The sequence below is a fragment of the Ursus maritimus genome, unplaced genomic scaffold (assembly GCF_017311325.1).
Source record: "Ursus maritimus isolate PB19 unplaced genomic scaffold, ASM1731132v1 scaffold_32, whole genome shotgun sequence".
Taxonomy (NCBI): Eukaryota; Metazoa; Chordata; class Mammalia; order Carnivora; family Ursidae; genus Ursus; species Ursus maritimus.
Genome location: NW_024425786.1, coordinates 30258238 through 30278532, shown reverse-complemented (window position 1 = coordinate 30278532; position 20295 = coordinate 30258238). Strand labels below are relative to the sequence as shown.

Here is a 20295-nt window from a genome sequence, read left to right as displayed (position 1 = left end):
TCTGCCGTGCTAAGGAGCAATCCACTTTACCCACAGCAGTGCCTCTGTGACCCTGGGCAGCCTGTGGCCGGGCCGAGGGCCTCCCAGCACCTGTTTATGTGCAGAAGTTGTCAGAAACAGGCCGTCACTGTAACCTGCATCACCCTGTGTGCCCAGGAGTGCTGTCCTCTTTCTTAGGGCCTGTGAGCCAGAGAACAGGTCCCTGTCCAGGGGAGTGACAGGCAGTAATTAGGCTGGCCCGAGTGAAGGTTCCCGGAAACCAGTGTTCCTTGGAGCAGCCGCCACGGCAGCTGGAGTGTTTACTGGATTTCTGACTTGCTAAGCCTGTAATTTACCTGCTGGTGCAGACAGAGTCCAGCTGCCCGACCCCTGAAATACTGTCATTAAAAGCAGCCCGTGGGCCCACCCCACCCCACAGGCACAGCCCAGCCGCCTCTCGTGTGCCCAAGGATGCGCCTCTCAGCAGTCACTCCGCACCCCGAGGAGGGGCCCCGGGACAGCAGGTGTGACAGCGGGTGTGGATGCTGGGGCCCTGCTGCAGGACAGCGGCCCCTCCACAGGGACCGGGAAGGGACTCTGGAATGAGCCCAGAGGAAGAGACCCTCCCCGGGTACACAGAGGGTGGGCCCAGACCGTCTCCAAGGTGGTGAGTTCCCCATCAGTGCAGGAATCCTTAACTCTGGCCTAGATGTTAGGAGACTGGACTTGTAGGCGGCTTCCCCCTCTGGGTCTCATTTTCCACCTGTACCTGAAGGCAATGGGCTTTTCGGGTCTCCAAAGGGCCTCCTGCCAGGAATCTGTCTCCAGCCCTCTCACACTGTGCCCAGATACAGCCTTGTGACCCCAAACTCAGGGCTCAGGTGGCAGTCACAGATCTGAGTTGGTAGTAATAGGGAACCTGTTTGCCATTCTAGTCCTTCCCTGACACTTATCTTTCTAACATCGAGGACTGTCTTTTACGCAAATATAAATTTGAAATTAGGCAATTATTTTAACAACTCTTTACTTCACCTGGTACCCTCAATGCCCAGCCAACAGCCTGTCACAATTAGGGGTGCATCAGGAATGTCTGTCAGTTCACTCAAAGGTTTGTAGACAGGGAGTGCAGCTCATCTGTCAAGCTGAGCACGGCACGAATGCCTGGAGGTTGTAACCCTCCTTTTGCATGCCCAACACCTGAAAAAGCCGTTGCCTGCCTACCTGGGTCAGACTTCCAGCAACCTTTGCTATCCACGCAGTCACTGGGTGAGATCCAATGGAAAAAGCCCTGAGCAGTGCAACAGTTGTGAATGGCTATAAGGCCCGTGCGTTTTATCCTGTTTATTGCATGATATTACATGCGTTTCCTGCATGCCTTGTATTCCCAGCTATCAGTTTGCTGAGCCAAGCACGGCAGCTGCAGGGAGCGGCCCCGGCCCGCAGACACGCATTTCCAGATGCCGCCATTTCCCTTTCTCTCGCTGAGGGCACGGCTTGTTTATCTGGTTGCATGGGATGGAAGGATAAATACGGGCGGGTGGTCAGACCCACCGACAGCGATGAGGAGTCCGTGACTGTTGCCAGGAAGGGAGGGCATGCGGGAAAAGGCTGAGGAGAAATGCCCGGCGGTCAGTCTTGGTTTGGGCCGTGCAAGTCAGCACATTTGTGCATGGTTTTCTAACCATGGTTCACGGTTTTCAGCCGTTCTGGAAAAATCCCTAAGAAATAGGAAAAGAGGCAGCATGGCAAGAGGACAGAATTTTGGAGTCAAATGGGTTTGAATCTTGTTTTTTCTACTGTGGAGCAGGATATTGGTTCTTCCAACTATTATAAAGATCAGGTGTGGACATTCACATTTAGGACAGTGTCTGCCATATAAACATGTAGCAACAGGTACCTGTTGGCATTACTACAAAAGAATTTCCTGATCTGCTTAGTCTATTCTGCGCTTGTCCACTAAACCTCCTCCCAGAAAGTGTTCTGTAGGTGATGGAGTATTTACTTCAGAGCTGTGCTTTTTCCTGAGAAATCTACACCCTGCAATCGTGGAGGGAGGACGTTGTGTTCTCACTGCTTTCAAGGCCTAAGGAAAGCCTGGTTATGGCCAGGAGTGTGAATCTTTCCCTGTGTTCCCAGAGGCAAGGGGATCCCACCAGCCTACTGAAGGTACAAAGCTTGACACACCTTTTGAAAAATGGGTTTTTCATTTATTATAAAAATAATTCTGTTTTGGAGGAAAAATTGGGGGAAAAAAGCCACAACTAAAACCATCACAGTTGTATAACTCAGATAAACACTAATATTTTGGTGAATTCATTTCTAGGCTTTTTTCTTAGGATATACACATATAGCTGTTTACATATTATAGATATTTTTACAAAACTGGGATCATACTGCCTTATATAAATTGCTTTGAAATGTGCTTTTCCCACTTTATTATGCAGTAAAAATTTTCCTGTTAATAAATACTTTTTGAAAACATGGCTCTCTAGGTTTTTAACCCCAGAAGCCTACGAGACTCCGTGTTCGCAACTAAAAAGTAGGTCCCTACTGCCTTCCTGGGAGGGTTGCTGCTGGCTGCTGTGACTGGGCTGAGATCCCGCAGTGTCTGAAGGCACACGTGCTGCCAGGGAGGGGCCTTCAGCAGCCACGGCCCTGACCTCGGTGCCACAGCCCGAAGGAGTCCGCACACCAGCAAAACACAGCTGTGTTTGCCGCAACGGAGTAACGAGCACACAGACCAGGAGGCCACCTTGGACGGGAGCCAGGCAGACCGAGGAAGGCACTCTGTCCTTTGGGCCACAGCAAAGGCCACATGGCACCCTTGAATCCACTTCCGATGGGGCAGAGCCTTCCCACGCAACAGAGGTCTGGGGTGCTGGGACAGCCAAACCAGGCAGCTGGGCCACTGTTCCCCAGGCTCTGGGGCCCCTCCTGCCTGGCAGAGAAGAGCCCAGTTTCCTTGGGTCACCCCAAAGGATCCAGGCTAATTATAGGGACCATGGCTGTGTCTTCCCCCAAGGCCTTGGGCCCCCTACCATAGACTGAGGCTAGAGCCCAGTAAATCTCCCAGGACCCCATTAAACTAGGGGGAGGCAGGCCGAGCTTCCTATCCCAACTCTGCCATATTCTAGGTGACCGGGTGACCTTTACAGCATGTCATCCGGGCCTTGGTTCCCTCTGTATCGGGTTCCACTGTGGATATAGTGATAACACCTGTGGACACTCTGGAGAGCACTGGGAGAGGAGCTGGTGTCCAGTGGGTGCTACCGGGGAAGAACAGAAAGCAACAAGGTCATCGTCACAGAAGTCAGTCCCCTCTTGGGAGGTGGCCATGCTATGCCCTTTATAGATATCCCTTCCTGGTGACTGACCTGTGATGGCCGGAGTTTGCCCTCAGAGTGGAGGCCTGTGCTTTGAGGGAAGGTCTCTTTTGGGAGCTCCACAGGGTCAAGGGTAACCACGTGGTACACCCTAGCCACAAGGAGACAGAAGGCCCAAACAGGAGCTCAGCCAAGGGCTGGCAGTCTGTCGGGTACACAGAAGCCAGAAGCAGGGCCAGAATGCCATCATCCCTCACAGGAGCGCTCCTGGGCTCACCAGGGCAGGAGGCACCAGGCTTCTCCGGCACCTGGCTTGTCTAGATCTCAAGATGAAAAAGCCCAGCCCAGTGGATTCTGAACGGTCCCAGTAACCCAACCACAGACAGGTGTCTAGTGGCCATGGGCCTCAGTCCCTGCTCGGGGCTTTCAGCAAGTGAGGGATTCATGAAGGCCACCTGTCTGAGCAGTATGTGGAGAGGGACTGGCGAGAGAAGCCAGCCTGACTTGAGCTCCAAGCAGCGGCTGCATTAGGAGGACCAGAGCTCAGCATGGGGTGGGACCATGTGTTTCAGCCATCAGCAAACTCTTCCTGCAAAGTCAGTGTTTTAGGCTTTGAGGCTGTGTTGGTTCATTTTATGTGTCAACTTGGCTAGGCCGTGATAGCCAGTTGTTGCTCAAACACCAGCCTAGATGTTGCTGAGAAGGTACTTTTCAGATGTGATTAATGTCTAAGGCAGAAGACTAGAAGTAGCACAGATTACCCTCCATAATGTGGGTGGGCCTCATCCAATCAGTGGAAGGCCTTTAAGAGAGAGAAGACAGAGACTGCACGATGGAGGAGGAATTCTGCCTCCAGACAGCCCTCGGACTCGAACTGCAACATCAACTCTTCCCTGGGTCTCCAGCCTGCCGGCCCCGACAACCACAGAGCCGAGTCCTTAACATAAATCTCTCTCTCCATATACGTATCTACACCCGTCCTACTGGTTCTGTTTCTCTGGAGAGCGCTGACATAGGGACCACACAGGGTCTGTCCCAGCAGTAGGGAGGCAGCCACACGTAATATGTAAACGGATGGATGTGGCTGTGTTCCGGGAACTTTATTCACAAAGAAGCGGCAGGCTCACCAGGCCCACGGAGCCGGGTGACCTCCCGCCTCCAGACAAGCAAGCACAGTCCCTGGCACAGAGAAGGCACTCTGATGTACAACAGCATTTACGAACTCTGCAGAATGGGGGCGCCCGGCTGGCGCAGTCAGTAGAGCGTGCCACTCTCGATCTCACGGTCAGGAGTTCAAGCCCCACCCCAGGCGTAGAGCTTACTTAAAAAAAAATTCTGTAGAACGAATATGAAGAAACGAATCACTGGGAGTGATGAAGCACACCTGCTGCCCCAGAGACCAGCGGCAGGAGGTCAGGAGTAGAGGCAGCAGAAGACGGGCACTTCTTCAGGATTTCTGATTTCCATTGTCCTGCCAGTGGTCTGACAAGGGTACCCGGCTTGAAGACACACCACCTGGCATCTCGGGGAATCCCACCCAAGGGAGGAAATAAAAGCTATGCCCTGTCCCTCTGCAGGCCTAGTTCAGCAGGACAGCTTAGCCACAGACGCAATCTCTGACAAGTCCCAGGAACTAGCTGGACTCGGCGGTACAAGAACTAGAATTTATTTTACCAGGAGCCCCACTGGTGGGCCCAGGAGAAGCCGTGGCAGCAAAGGCCTGGAAAAGGCCACGTGCAGCCCGTCCACAGTGGGGAAGGCGGCGCCTCTGCGAGCTCCCGGGCCCACGGCCACACCTCGGAACGAGCCAGAGGGAGCCCAGGCCATGTTTGTGGAAGAGCTGCTCCAAGCTGACCCCAAGAAGGGTCATGACACACACCCCTGCGCCACCAAGGGGGACACCCTCACGTGCTGGTTCCCAGGCGGACGGCTCCTGGATACGCAGGGGCGGTGCAGAGACAGCGTGCGCGGACTCACACGTACTCCCCGCAGTCGGCGATGATCACCTTCTGCTTTGGCTTCCCGTCCTTGCTGCCCTGGGCCTTTGTGGGGACAGAGGAAGAGGAGAAAGCAGGGAGGGTGGAGAGTAAGGAGCAGCTCAGGGACACCCTCCCCAGGTGCTCCCCCGTGCAAGCAGCCTCGGCCCCTCTCTCCAGGCCACACAGCGCCTGCTCCAGCTCTCCCGCGGGGCTGCGCACCCAGGGCCGGGCAGCCCCCCACCTCAATCTGCCGCAGGACATCCAGGCCTTCTGTGACCTCCCCAAATACCACGTGCTTGCCATCCAGCCAATCGGTCTTGTCGCACGTCAGGAAGAACTGGGAGCCGTTGGTGTTGGGGCCGGAGTTGGCCATGGAGAGCAGGCCTGTGGGAGAGAAGGCGCACGTCAGCCCCTGCCGCCGGCCCTCGGCCCTCAGCCCTCAGAGGGCCGTCTGTGCAGGAGAGGGAGCAGTGGAAATGCTGCCGAGGATGCAGGCCCAGGGTGCAGAACCGGCACTGGCAAGACGGATGCTGTTGGCATCTGTGGTGAAAGTGGCTTCAGTGAGAGGTGGGGCTCGAAGTCTGGCTGCAGGGGACAGACAGAACAAAAGGCAGGAGTCTACGCAACTTTCCAACAAGTTTTCCCTACAAGGGGCTCAGAGGCACGGATGACAGCTCACACAAGTCAGGGATGGTTTTTTTTTTAAAGATCGATACCACTCGCTGTTCCGCTGCTGGACTGATCTAGCAGGGCAGAGGCCGTGGACACAGGCAGCAGGGGGCAGCTACGGCAGCCATGCTTCCAGGGAGGAGAGAGGGCATGGGGTCCAGGCCACGAGCAGAGCGGCCGGCCGCAGGGAGACAGCTCAGGCCCTGTCCTTGGAGGGAAGGCAGCGCGGGCGTGGGGGGGGACGCAGGGGGCCACGCATCAGCTCGGAGGGCAACGTGGAGGCTTCGGGAGCGAAGGGAGGGAGCAACCGGCGTGTCTGACAGGGATGAAGCATGATTAACTGAGGGACCCTAGCAACGCCGCCCAGGCCCCTGAAGAAGTGTAGTCCTAGATTTCAAGATGACCACTCAGCACAGTCGCTGTCTTTCTCTAGTTGCTGGGGAACCGACCACTCACAGAGATACATCTGACAGAGACGGGGCAGCGGGGCTGAGGCACTCAGCTCACCACGGCGGGCCCCAGAACCGGCCAGAACACAGTGGGTGTGCACAGGGCGGGGGTGGGAGTGGATGGATGGACGCCGCTTCCCCGACTCCGGCCAGGCCGCTCGCTGGCTCTGGGTCACCGGCCGGCTCGCCTGCAGACCCGAAAGCCCCGCGCCCACTGCGCCCACCACCGCGCCCCATCGGCTCCCACCTGGTCCCGTGTGTTTGAGGATAAAGTTCTCATCGTCGAACTTCTTCCCGTAGATGGACTTGCCCCCCGTGCCGTTGTGGTTCGTGAAATCGCCGCCCTGGCACATGAACTGGGGGATGATGCGGTGGAAGCTACTCCCCTTAAAGCCAAAGCCCTTCTCGTGGGTGCACAGGCATCGGAAGTTCTCTGGCGGGGAGAAAGGAAGAGGTGCGGAGGTCAGAAAACAAAACCCGTTCCTCGGGCCGTGGGTGAGCCCTGCCTCGTGTTCCACGGGAGACGTGCAAGGGAGCCAGCAAAGCCGCTAGCGAGATGCCAGGGGCCGTGGGGCCACACGGGCAGTCCCAGCTGAGCTGCTTCGACCATGTGAAGATGGGCTCTGGGATGGGCCGCGTGGTGGGCGTGGGACCGGGGTTGGCAGCGGGGGGGGAGGGGGGGCGGCATCAGGAAAACCACAGGTGGTGCAGCGTGGCGAGCACCTCTGGCACACTCGTAGCCATCGGGATGGGCATCCGACACTAGTCAGGGCGGTGGCTGCCCACGACAGCGACCCCTTCCCACCGCTCCTAGCCCATGTACTCTAATAACACAGGCCTTTGAGGAAACAACAAAGCAAAAACGCCCCTCCCCCCGAAACACAAAACCTCTGTAGCTGGATTCTGATAAACTGTATTTGTTTGGTGTTTGTAAAATATGCCATGTATTCCAAACCTTTGTGACCCTCACGCTGTGAAGGTCTAGAGGGACGCTGGTGAAGAAGGAAAACAGAACACCTGCGGTCCAGTTCTGCCCCACTCTACGTGGAGGGCTACTGATTTTTTTTTTTTTTTTTTAAACAAAAACCAAACAGGATCTTGGAAGAAAACACAGGAGCAAATCCTCAAGAACCTGGATGTGGCAACAGTTTCTTAAATACGATACCCAAAGCACAGATAACAAAAGAGAAAACATAAATGACCTCATCCAAACTAAAAACCTTTGTGCAAACGAGGACCCTCAACAGACTGAAAAGGCGACCCACAGAACGGGAGGAAGTATTTGCAAATCTCATCTGGTGAGAGTTCAACACCCTGAATACATAATAAACTCCTAACAGAGTTATAACAACTCATAACAGAAAGACAAACAACCCAGTTGACAAACGGGTAAAAGGCATTTCTCCAAAGATCTATAAATGACCCGTAAGCTCCGCACCGTGAGCCACCAGGGAAACGCAAATCCCAACCAGATGGGGGGCCGCTTCGCACCCACTAGGACGGCGAAATCAACAGAAAGTGATGAGTGCCAGCAGGAACACAGAGAAACGGGACCCTCATACCTTGGAGGTGGGAATGTAACGTGGTGCAGCCACTGCAGAAAAGAGTTTGGCCATTTCTCAAAAAGGTAAACACGGAATTGCCACGCGAGTGCACTTCCACCCCGAGGTACAGACACAAAAGAGCTGACAACGGGCATTAGAACATACTTGTCCACGAACGTCCACGGCAGCATCATTCACGACCGCGAGAACGTGGAAACAATGCTCGTATCCATCAACAAATGAACAGCATGTCGCATATCCAGACAATGGGATATTATTCAGCCACAGAAAGGGATGGAACCCCAACACATACTGTAACATGATGAACCCCGAAAACATGCCAAGTAAAAAAGCCAGTTACAAAGGAAAGGACCACATACGTGTGATTCTATTTACAGGACATGTCCAGACCAGGCAAATCCAGAGACGGAGCGTGGATTAAGGCCGCCAGGGGTGGGAGGGAGGGACTGAGAGGACGAGGAGCGGGTTAACGCGCTCAGCAGTTCGGTATTTTGAAGACGGCGGTGATGGCGGCACAACACTGTGAATGCAATCAATGCCGCTGAACCGTACACTTAAAAATGGTTAAAAAGGCCAAAAAAAAAAAAAAAAAAGAGAGAGAGAGACAAAGAGGGGAGACAACGGCAACACTAAAGTTTTGAAAGCCAGAAAACAAACGGATGAAGCACACCCGACGTAGGAGACTTCAGGAAGCTGAATCTCGGTCCCTGCGCCCCGAGGCTTAGAGCAGCAGCGTCGACAACAGCCAGACTACGGAAGGGGCCCGACGTCCACCGACTGGTGAATGGATAAAGAAGACGTGGTGTGTGTACACGTGGAGTATTACTCAGCCACAGAACGGAATGGAATCTTGCACTTGCAACGATGTGGATGGAACTAGACTGTATTATGCTGAGCGGGATAAGTTCGTCAAAGACAAATATCACATGATTTCACTCATATGTGGAATTTAAGAAATAGAACGGGGTGCCTGGCTGACCTAATCGTTGAGCGGCCGCCTTCAGCTCGGGTCATGGTCCCAGGGTCCTGGGATCGAGCCCCGCACTGGGCTCCCTGCTCAGCAGGGAGACTGCTTCTCCCTCTCCCCAATTGTGCTCTCTCTCTGTCAAATAAATAAATAAAAATCTTTAAAAGCAACAACAAAAAGGAACAAAACAGATGACCATAAGGGAAAGAAAAAAAAAGAGAGGGAGGCAAACCACTAGTGAGAAATCACTGAATTCTACTCCCAAAACTATTATTATACTATATGTTAACTAACTAGAATTTAAATAAAAACTTGAAACATTAAAAAAAAAAAAGAAAAGAAAAGAAAAAGAAAGCTGAATCTTAAGCTGGTAGAGCTGAGAAGCAACTCGCTTTATGTTGCAGAAATGCCGAAAGCTCAGGTACAAGGGCAAAGGTAGTTCTCAAAACAGCAGAGTTGGCTGAAAGGCCATTTAAGAAAATAGCCAAGCCCCAGATCCTCCCTCCACCTCCGCGGGCAGCCGGCCGGAGGTCTGCTCTCTGGCAGGTTAACACAGAGGTCTCTGGACTGGGATATACTAGACGTGGCCAGGGGCTGAGGTACCGTAACGACAAAGACAGATTGAATGAAAGCGTATATACTGCCCCCATCTCCCGCCACCATGATGGCTAGTAGCAGGAGACGAGACTCTTCTCAGGCGACTCCAAGCTGTCCGAGAGAATATAAGTCGGGGAATGGACATGCAGGCTCTGACAGAGAGAGACCCCAACTGAATCACCCCACAGTGGAAGCTGCAGCCAGCAAGCTGTAGCAATGCCTAGGAGGTTTCCAAGCACATTGTTAGGGCCCCATTCTTACGTATAAGGAAGGTATGTCATGTGAAAAGCAAAGACCAAAACAAACAGACCAAACACAAAGCAAAACATAGTAACTCAGGAAAAAGTGACTTGAGACATAAACTACAGGAAGAAAAAACTTTAGTAATGTCCCCAGAAAGAGGAAATGATATTACCTCTGGGAAATAAACAGAGTGCTACAGAAAAAGAACACTTACGAAGGTTCCAGAAAGAAGACAGAAATCAGAGGGGACAAAAGCGAAGAAATAACAAAGAAATTTTCCCAACCACAGGATAAAACACTGTCCTGTGGGTGTGGTACATAGAGTAATGGCCCCCTAAAGACATCCATGCCAGTCCCTGGAAGCTGAGAATGTGTTATGGCAAAAGAGCCTTTGCAGATGTGATTAGGGTTATGGATGGACCTCGAGATGGGGAAAGCAGCCCAATTATCCAGATGAGCCTAAGATAATCATGAGCCTGTGACAAAGCTTTTCCCAGCTGAGGTTAGAGAGATTCAAAATGTGGGAAGGACTGGATCCATCATTGTTGGCTCTGAAGATGGAGGAATGGGGGCCGCGAGCCTCCAGAAGCTGGGAATAGCCCTCAGCTGACAGCAGCAAGGAAATGGGGTAGCTCGGTCCTACAGATGCAGGGAACTGAATTCTGCCGAAAACCTGAATATCTGGAAACCTCCTCCCCTGGGGCTTCCGGTCGAGAAGGCAAGGACCCGGCCACCACCTTCATGGTAGCCCACAGGATGTCTGGCCTACAGAATGGGAGACAGTAAATTTGTGTGGTCATAACCACTAAGTGTGTGGTAATCTGTGACAACAGCAAGAGGAAACTAATACAGTGGGGCCCACTGAAAATCCAGATCCGTGTAAGATCCATCCAAAAGCATATGGTTTCAGAACACAGGACAGACACCCTACAAGCCTCTAGACAGGGCAATCGAACAGCTCTTAAGCACTTGGCTAGCGTAACCAAGTAAATGAATTTTAATTTTATTTAATTTAAATGTAAATAGTCACATATGGCTAGTAGCTACTATACTGGACAGCTCAGGACTAGACAAAACAGAAGTTTTACATAAAGCATCAAGAATCAGAATGACATTAGACTTCTCTAGAATTCTAGACCCTAACTATCCATCAAGCGGGAAGGTACACATACGGAAGGATGTCTTCTACTAAAATGAGGCACTACACCAAGAAAGAAGACAACCAGAGTGCAGCCTAAGAGGCGAACACAGGAGACCCCACGACACTCGCTGGTGCAGCGAGCCTGGAAAGCCACGGTCCAGGCCGGGGAGAGTCAGCAGGCTCCGAGGAGGAACTTCCACAGGAGAGGGAAACTGACAGAGTGTCTGGTGTGTGAGAACGTGATGAGAGATTTACACAGGCAGCAGAATTAGGGGGAGCATCGGGAATACGGCCACAGAAGACAAAGCCTGTGTGGAAACAAGACAATTACGAATCCCAGGAAAGCAAAATGCTGTGCATGAAAGGCGGTTACTAAGTACGATGCTTACGTAGTCACAATACCCTACGGCCTAACCAAGCTTATGGTAACTACGTGAGGGAGATGAAGGGGCAGTGAAAGGATTGAAAAAGCCGATTCCTTATCTCAAATGGGAAGCCAACAGATGTTTAGAACAAAAAAACCCAGAAGTAGCAACATAAATCTCTTCTCTACCAAAACGGAGGTAAAAACCCAAAGAACCAGCTCGGTGTTGAAACGGGCTGCCTGTGAAGAGTAGATGGTGCTGGTGGGGCGCTGAGGTCCGGGGCCAGGACCGGGGGCCAGGGGACTGCTGTTTTTCAAAACAAGCTTTGTGAAATGAACTTTTTAAGCTGTATGTCTACAGAATAAAATTTAGTTAAAAAAAAAAGAATGAATAGAAGTCAGTATGTGCACTAGAAAGACTCAAGAAACTGTTCGTGAACAGCAGTTACTTCTGGAGAGTAGACCTGGACGTGCAAAGGAGGGAAAAGCTGGACCTTTTCTACTGACTGCCTTCAGTATGGTTCGAATATGTGCGTACGGTTTTTTGTTCTGTTTTGTTTTGCCATGAATACATGTTTCCTTGTATTTAAGAAAAAAAATAGTAAAGCGGCACCTGTAGAGCTTCAAAAGTGCCTGGTCGCATTCATCTGTTACTAGACCCCAGGATCTGAGATACCTCAAGTCAACTGAGGTCAGCAACAGTGTCAAGGGCACAAGGACGGAGGCAGTGAGCACCTTGGGAAGGCCCACTGCTCAGCCCCCGGCGTCCGGCCCGGCGTCCCGCTCACCTGCTGTCATGGGAACAACGTCGGAACGCAGCAGCATCTGGATGCGGCCGGCCGGCTTGTTGCCGATCTTGATGTCCATGTACACCTGAGGATTGGACCGGGCCTTCTTTGCCGCGGGCTCGCCCTGGCGCGGGAGAGATCGTGAGGTCGGCGAGCACTCCGGCTCCCCAAGCAGAAAGTGAGTATTCTGCACACACACCGGGAGCCCATGTGCGGGAGCTGCAGCAAGGGGCCGCCCGGGAAGGCCCTGGGCCACGGAAGGGGCGGCAGAACGCAGGGGACCAGCCGGACCCCCAGGGACGGGACCCCCGAACACCGGCTACCTCAGCCCCGCCCCGCAGGCTCGGGACCTCGTCCCACTCACCCTCAGACGCGCCAGCTCGCTGCACCCTGGCCCGCGGTCACAGACCCACACCTCCCTGCCCGCAGTGCGCGGCTCTCCACACCCACAAACCCATCTCACTCCAGTCAGACAGCACCTCCTCCTTCTACGCTCGGCCCCGCGGACCCCCAGGCTGGCGACAATGGAAGCCAGGAGGGCAGCCCTCTGGTGCGCTCAGAAGACAGTGGGGGAGGGAGGGACCCTGCTTTCTACCCCAAGGAGAGAAGGCTAAGAAGAGGATAAGGAGACATTTGCAGGCATCACGCGTTCCAAAGAGAAAAGTCAAATGTTCATAACTGGTTTGGGGTTCAGCTTATCCGACGTGTGCTGAGGTCCGGTGCCGAGGGCAGGCTTGCTATTGTCTACCGCCAGCAACGGCAGCAGCAAACACGCACGGGGCACTTGCCGCGGGCAGGGGGCTATTCTCAATCTTCACCTGTGTTAGCTCATCAACTCTTTACAACCACCCTGACGATCAAGCCGTACCGCTGTTTATCCCCATCTTATAGGTGGGGAAACGGAGGTACAGTGAAGTGCAGTCACTTGTCCAAACCAAGAGGGCGGTAAGTGGTGAAGCTGGAATTCAAGCCTAAATCATCCCACCCCAGCCCCAAGCCCATGCTCCTAACTGCATTCCTCCACCTCACTTTTTAATTAATAAGATGCCGAATACAAGGCCCCTAACCTCACAGAACCCCTGCCCAGAAAGGGAACAGGTAATAAACACTTACGCAGTCTGCACACAACCAAGGACGTGCAGGGAAACAGACTGGGTTTCCAGAGGGTGGAATGAGATGGCAAGCTGGGGGGACAGGAGCTAGGGAGCATCCCTTAACGTATCCCTCGGATGGGCGACGGGAGCCACTGAAAGGTTAGCAGGAGTCAGGATCAGTCTGCAAACAGATCATCCCGCAGTCCTGATGAAGGGACTAGAGAGCACTGCACTGGAGACCAGTTTGCAGGCTCGGCAAGTATGTGCAGGAGGAGAGGCTGCTGGGGGCAGTGGGACAAACGGGGGAGGGGGACTCAGGAAGGTGTGAGAGGAAAACTTAGCAGCATCCGAGACGTGGCGGCTCCGTGTTAAAGAGGGGCTGTCTGACTGTGAAGGCCATGTGTGTGCTCTGCTTTGCGACCGAACTTCTGGCGTGGGTCGGGGGGTGCGGATGGGTGGTGGCAAATCAACTAGATGGAGAACAAGCTGAAAGAGAGGAGGGCACCCATGCCGGGCAACTCGAAGCTGCCTGGGACACGTGAGCCCGAAAAGTCTGCAGCCTGACACTAGGAACAGAGGCCAGGAAAGGCGACAGCACAGGAGAGGCTGCCAAGAATCCATGACTGCTACTGTTTCGGCCACGAGGAGAAGGGAAAGTGACGCCCTGAGCCAAGAAAGAAATCCAGAGAACAATGCTCACAGAAGCCCAAGGAGCCAGCCAGAGAAGGATGCCCAGAGTCAGGAGAGAGTGCCGGCAGGCTGCTCTGGGGAGGGAGAGCCTCGAACCTGCGTGTAGACTGAGGGAAGGTGCCAGCACCCCGGCCTGCGTCCCCTGCATCGGGGCAGGGACAAGGAGACCGTGAGCCTGTGCAAAGTGCTTCAGTGAAGGAGGTGCTGGGCAGGAGGGGTGAACAGGAACACTCACTGGCCTTCCTCACCTCAGGCAACCCCAACCCGGGACTGGGCGGGACTGGGCAGGACTGGGCAGGAACAGAGCCGCTCGTTACACAGAGCACACAGGTGAGAGACCTAGAGCTTCTCTCTTTCACTCACTCAATACCACCTTTACCACAAAACTAAGACTTCGTTTTTCATTCTTTCTGCTTTTGTATACATATTTGCAAGTTTCCACAAAAACTTAAATAAAACCCAGTCTCCTGTGGAAAGTGCCAGCCCCGCCCGGGGAAGGACATGCCTTCGATCTCACCTCCTGGGTTTCTACTTTGGGGGGCTCCGACCCTTCTTCCTCCTTATTCTCTTCAAGAGTCTTCCCAGAAAACTTCTTCAACCAGTCATCATCTGACCACACTGAAAGGAAAAGAATGGAACACATGTTAAGAAATTCAAGCTGTCGGCCAACTGCTCACTAGCTGCTTTGGTCAGCGAAGTGGAGCATACTCAGTGGCCCTCTCAGCCAGAGGCTTCGTCTGAGGGAACTCCCAAGTATAAAGTTTCCACTGGGAATGTCAGCCCTGAAGTCCCGCTCTTCACAAGGCTAAGTTCTGCCAAGATGGAAGGAGTAGCCTTGCCAGTTCCAGCCCCTGATGGGAACATCTCGGGAACGAAGTGCTGAGGAAACTGGGAAAGAGAAGAGATCAGGCAGGGTCTCTCTCATAATGCAAACAATTACTCTGAGAAGCTCAAACTTTCTTATTTCTCACAAAGGTGGCTCATGCCCTCTGCCAACACGAGCCATCCCCTACTCCCAGGCACCCAGAGCGGTGCTCAGCACCTGCTTCCAAGTAAATAGGGATAAAAATGCAACTAAGGCCACACTGGAGGGCGTGACGGGGAATCCGTGGTTGCCCCCACTCACCTGGTCTGGACGAGCCCTCCTTAATCCTCATTGGTTTTGCCAAATTCACACGAATTGTCCGTCCAAAGAGCTCAGATTCATTCTGAAAAGATTGAAAACCTAGCTGCTTTCAATCTGTCAGGTTAAGGGAGTCAGACAGTTTTGCATTTGTTCTGATACACCCGAGACACGCTCATGATTTATTCTCCCTTAATCCGTGAGCCCCTAACAGACGCTCTGTGCCTGCCGCACAGCAGCCCCGGGGTCGCAGGCAATTCCCCCACCACACACCTCCTTTCTTTCATACTAGCAAAGACCTGTGCTCCTGAAAGGGACTCCAGGTCCAGAGTGCCCTGGGCTTACACGGATACAAGTAGCTTCCAAGTACTTGAGTTCACCTTCAAAAGGCAAGATCCGCTTTGAAATGGTGAGAAACGATGTCTGAGGACTGAGGAATATGTTTGGTGAATGGGTAACAGAACAGGAATAAAGAATTGTATCATCCAAAGATAACTGGTACCAGGAATAGTCACTTCACAGAAATCCATGCAGAGCAGTGAAGAAAATTTCACAGTAAAATGTGAAGGAAAAAATAAAAAGGACTGGGACTTCATTGTGATGAAACTAAAAAGAAGGGAAATTAATTTGGTATACATTCAGATTTAACTACGTACTAATTTGTAGAGCACAGATGTAACGGGTGCCGGTTAATTTGCAGTGTTTTTTCCAATGAAATTCTATCAACACTATGGCAGGACACCACTGCACTTCCTATCCGATGTGAAAAATCACAAAGACCTCAAAGAGGGCACAAACGCCCCGCGTTTCCTCATTACTCCCAAAGACTCTCCGGGATATTCAGAGCACTGGCGTCAGTAGCACACCCTGCCATGATCCTTACTGGAATCTCTCCTCACTTGTAATTGGTCTGAAGCTTCATGAAATTCTGCCTCTTCTGCAAAATAGGCGATTTCACGGTGCAACACAGTGTTTGCAACTGTTTATCCTAGACATGGGGCAGCCGGTGAGAGACTGGCCAATAACAAGGACTCGAATGTATATCACTGTGAACCGGGGGAGGACGCTTGAGTAAGGACCAATCGTATAAGTGATCAATTCACAGTGAATCTTTTCACACGATGACGGCTGTTGCTTCCCCGTGCAACCCTGTCACTCTGGCAGTTCGGCAAACCGACAGATGCACAAGGACCCTCTGTGCCACCCAAAAGCAACTTCAGCCAGCGTGAAGATTCTCGGCCATACCATGTTGTCAATAGCTGCTGCGGCATCCTGCCGAGAAAAGACAAGGTCAGGTTTAGCTTCCGTGGCGTCTGAACACACACTCAGCAACAGAAAAACAAAGTAAAACAAAACGGGAAAGTCACATCTATACCTCCAGCCTAGGTTGCATGTGTGTCTAACAAAGCGCGCTTCCTGGCTGAGTTTGGAGCTGGCGGTGCAGCAGTCTGCCATCTAGGGGAAGGCCTAAGAAATACCCACCAACATGGCCGGGCCAGAACGCGCCAGAAGGGGAGCAGAGCTGCAGGAGCTCGCGGAGCAAGAGGGGCACGGCTGTGCTGTTAACAGTCTACAATCTGATGAACTGTGGGAAGCTTTCCATCAAGCAGCACTTCCTGTCTCTATGGAAGCATCAGCAAGAGGCCTAGAAACCTAACCAAACGGGAGACCAGCTGCCTTTGTAACCAGTAACAACAACTAAAATAAGCCAAAGACAGGCAACACAGAATTTTCTCACCTCTGCCAACTCAAATTCAACAAAAGCAAATCCTCGGTGCTTTTCTGAAAAAAGGGAAAACAAAACCAAGTAATTACCATGGGGGTGCAATGGGAATAAACATGCTCACAAGGAAAATCAATCACGTGCTGTATCCTGACACTAGAAATTCTACCCAATCACTATTCTGGAAGAAGGAATCTCCTACTTCGAGTCTTCCCAGTTTAAACAACGTTTCAGGCAATACTGAACTTTTGTCTTTTAGAAAACATGGCTAAATGATGAACTATACTTTTAACCCTTCAGGCAGTCAGTTCTATCATAGCCAAATCAAAACCTTAACCTCTGCATACAGGGCAAGTAGAAACATGAAGTTATTTAATGTCTCAATTATTGAGCCCACATTTTGAGCATCAACTGTGCATAAAGCATGAATCCTAAAACCTGGATTAGGATGCTCACTCCTTATCCTCAGAAAAATGCTGATCTAACTAGAAAGGCCAAGCACAACAGTGTTAATTTAATGAAACCACTACCTTTAGAGAGCCAACGTAACCTTACAGGCGTGCCTCGTTTTACTGCACTTTGCTTTGTTGCACCTCGTAGATCTCACAGTTTTTTACAAAGTGAAGGGACCCCTGCCTCGGGCAATTCAGCTGGCACCAGACTGACTCACTTTATGTCTTCTGTCACATTTTGGTAATTCTCACAGTATTTCAAACTTTTTCGTTACTATTATATTTGTTATGGTGATCTGTGATTAGCGTTTACAACTTGCTGACAGCTCATATGATGGTTAGCATTTTTTAGTAATAAAGCATTTTTAAAAAGATCTTATTTGAGAGAGTGTGCGTACAAGTGGGGGAGGGGCACAGGGAGAAGGAGAAGCAGACTCCCTGCTGAGCCGAAGGCAGATGCTTAACTGACTGAGCCACCCAGGTGCCCCTAAAACATTTTTAAATTAAAGTGGTACATTATTTTTTTTTGACATAATCCTATTGCACACCTAATAGACTGCAATATAGTTACCATAACTTATTTGCACTGGGAAACCAAAAATTTCATTTGCCTCGTTTTATTGAGACACTGGTTTGGTTGTGGTGATCTGGAACCAAACCTTGCAATATCTCTAAAGTACGCCTGTATTGTTTTTTACAGATAAAGAGCCCAGGCCCTTGCTAATAATCAGGTAGGGTTGATGACAGATTTAGGCCTAAAACTCCAATCTTAAAAATGACAACTAACTGGGGTATCTGGGTGGCTCAGTCGGTTAAAAGCCCAACTTATGATTTTGGCTCAGGTCTTGATTCCATGGGTTGTGAGATCAGGCCCTGAGTGGGGCTCCTTGCTCAGCAGGGAGGCTGCTTGAGATTCTCTCCCTCTGACCCTCCCCCCACTCAGCACTTTCTCTAAAATAAACAAATCTTAAAAAAAAAAAAAAAAAAGACAACAAAGGCAAGACAGAAAAACTGCACTGTATCTGTGATACCAATTGAAGGAAATCTCCTCCAGGAGAGCAGAGGCCAAAGCCCCTTGGCTGAGCTTCCCTGCTGTCCTGATTAACATTACAGCTGCCAAGAAAGGGGGGGGGGGTACCCAGCAGGTGGTTTGAAACAACAGTCAGATTTCCATGTAGCTCAAAACCTATCTTCCTACTGGGCTATTGAAAATTTGTTATCTCACATTCAACAGATGGGACCCTCTGCAAAGTTATGTCATAGCTTATAACCACAAGCCTCAGAACATTCCTTCTGCATCAAGATCACTGTTCTGCTGCCCTAATGAGGAACCCTCTTGAACTTTCCTACATACCAACCATATTTAGAAGGCATATTTAGAATTTTTTCAAGTTCTCTTCCTCTTAGGATTCTGAACATGCTATGAAAAGGACTCACCTGTTTCATAATCCAGAGGAATCTGAATATCTGTGATGTCTCCAAAAGGGATAAAGGCAGCATGAAGAACTTTGTCATCCACCTCCTCTGCCAGCCCCCCTGCAAAGATGCCAAGCGCCTTCTGAGCCACTGTCCTCCATTCTCTTGAGAAGTCCTTGCAGCCCAGTTAGCATGTGATAGCCAAGGAGAGGAGTTGTTCCATCCAGTCCTTTGGGTACATAAGCACGTTTCTCATTTGCTCCCTAACCCGTACTTATGAAACACACCTCTTCACCCTTCTTGCAGACGCTCGTCCTAGCGCCAGGATTACTGCAATCGCTTAACTGGCCTCCCTCTCCTCCACACAGCCAACTAGAGCGATCCTGGGAACATGCATATTTTAACCCATCACTTCCCTGCTTAAACGCCTTCAAAGATTTCCCACTGTCCTCAGGATAAAGTACAAACTCCTTAGCAGCGTACACAAGGCTCTTTATAACCTGGGCCCTGCCAATCTCTTCACCCTCTTTTCTTTGCTTCCTCAGTTCTCTGGGTTTCCCGGAAGATGACCCCTTTGCTCCATGTGTAAGGCTATTTCACACCTTCGGGTTTTTGCTCTTGCTGCTCCCCTTCAGTAAACACAATTGCCCCTACTTTGGCTACAAAGCGCTCATCAAACTTCGCTACGGAGGTTATTTTCACTTCTACCGGGTTAGTCTGGGAACTCCCTAAAGGAGGGCAGGCAGGGGCGAGGGCTGAGCCATCGCTGCAGTGAGGGTCTGTAAAATGAATGAGCGCGAGGATCTGGAGCCTCATAATATTCCTCTACCAATTCTTCCGGCCCAGCAGGTGAAGGGGTTCCCGTTAGAGCTCAGCCGGCTTGGAAGGTGGCCGGAAAGACAGCTACGTCTGGAGCTAACTCCCCGAAGCAAAGCAATACCGCCATCGATCCGGCCTAGACAAAGGTTCGCCACCCTCCGCGACCGTGGACGCGTTCCTGCCCCACGCCGAGCCCCACTCCGGGCGGGTAAACCCCGATTCCGCCTAGCTCCGCGCCAGCTCACCCACGTACAGCACACGCTTGGTAGTAGCCATCTTGCTCGCGCGCTCACCCGCCGGAAGCCTGCGTTCAGCCCGCCCCCTTCCCCACGGTCCCGCCCCTCCGGCCCCCGCCCCCGCGCCTGGGCGCTCGCAGACCCCGCCCCCAGCTGTCAGTCAGCGTCGGGGGCGGTGGGAGGTGCGGTTCCATGAGTGAGTGCGCTGCAGCGCCCCCACGCGGTCGGTACCGGGTGCTGTGGAAACCGGCCTGGGCCGAAGCGCTGGGCTCCGCGAATAGTAACCCTCCGTAAACTACGGGCCACCCTGCCCCCACCCGCGTGCCCTTGGACAACCTGGCAGCTATAGATGTTTCTACATTTTTAAATAGATGGGGAGAGGGGCGCCTAGGTGGCACAGCGGTTAAGCGTCTGCCTTCGGCTCAGGGCATGATCCCGGCGTTATGGGATCGAGCCCCACATCAGGCTCCGCTATGAGCCTGCTTCCTCCTCTCCCACTCCCCCTGCTTGTGTTCCCTCTCTCCCCGGCTGTCTCTATCTCTGTTAAATAAATAAATAAAATCTTTTTAAAAAATGGGAAGAATTTTTTAAACAAGCGTATCTTGTCACAAGTGAAAATTTATGAAATCCAATTTTCAGTGTTTGTAAAGTTTTATCAGAACACAGTCATGCTCGTCT

General features: G+C 51.8%; 1 protein-coding gene across 2 annotated transcripts; it reads right to left on the bottom strand.

Moving 5' to 3' along the window:
- Nucleotides 1–4952: 4952 nt before the first annotated feature.
- On the bottom strand, nt 4953–19712 carry PPIE (peptidylprolyl isomerase E). 2 transcript variants are annotated; one of them, XM_008712008.2, is made up of 10 exons: nt 19627–19712; nt 18584–18682; nt 16710–16753; nt 16217–16243; nt 14975–15056; nt 14366–14466; nt 12065–12188; nt 6647–6832; nt 5523–5665; nt 4953–5344 (listed from the first exon to the last, which is right to left on the bottom strand). In XM_008712008.2, exons 1-10 carry the CDS (start codon nt 19655–19657, stop codon nt 5276–5278), a joined length of 906 nt encoding a protein of 301 aa, XP_008710230.1. In that variant the 5' UTR covers nt 19658–19712; the 3' UTR covers nt 4953–5275. The 2 variants fall into 2 exon arrangements, with proteins under 2 accessions (XP_008710230.1, XP_040475246.1); XM_040619312.1 differs by having other exon boundaries at nt 5582–5665.
- Between the last annotated feature and the right edge of the window lie 583 nt (nt 19713–20295).

Excerpts from the sequence above, each read along its gene's own strand:
- PPIE (XM_040619312.1), bottom strand. The coding sequence starts at position 19,657 with ATGGCTACTACCAAGCGTGTGCTGTACGTGG. Across the intron at positions 18,683-19,626 it reads CAAGCGTGTGCTGTACGTGG|GGGGGCTGGCAGAGGAGGTG; the intron begins GTGAGCTGGCGC and ends GCATCTTTGCAG. Across the intron at positions 5,345-5,581 it reads CAAGACCGATTGGCTGGATG|GCCCAGGGCAGCAAGGACGG; the intron begins GCAAGCACGTGG and ends GTCCCCACAAAG.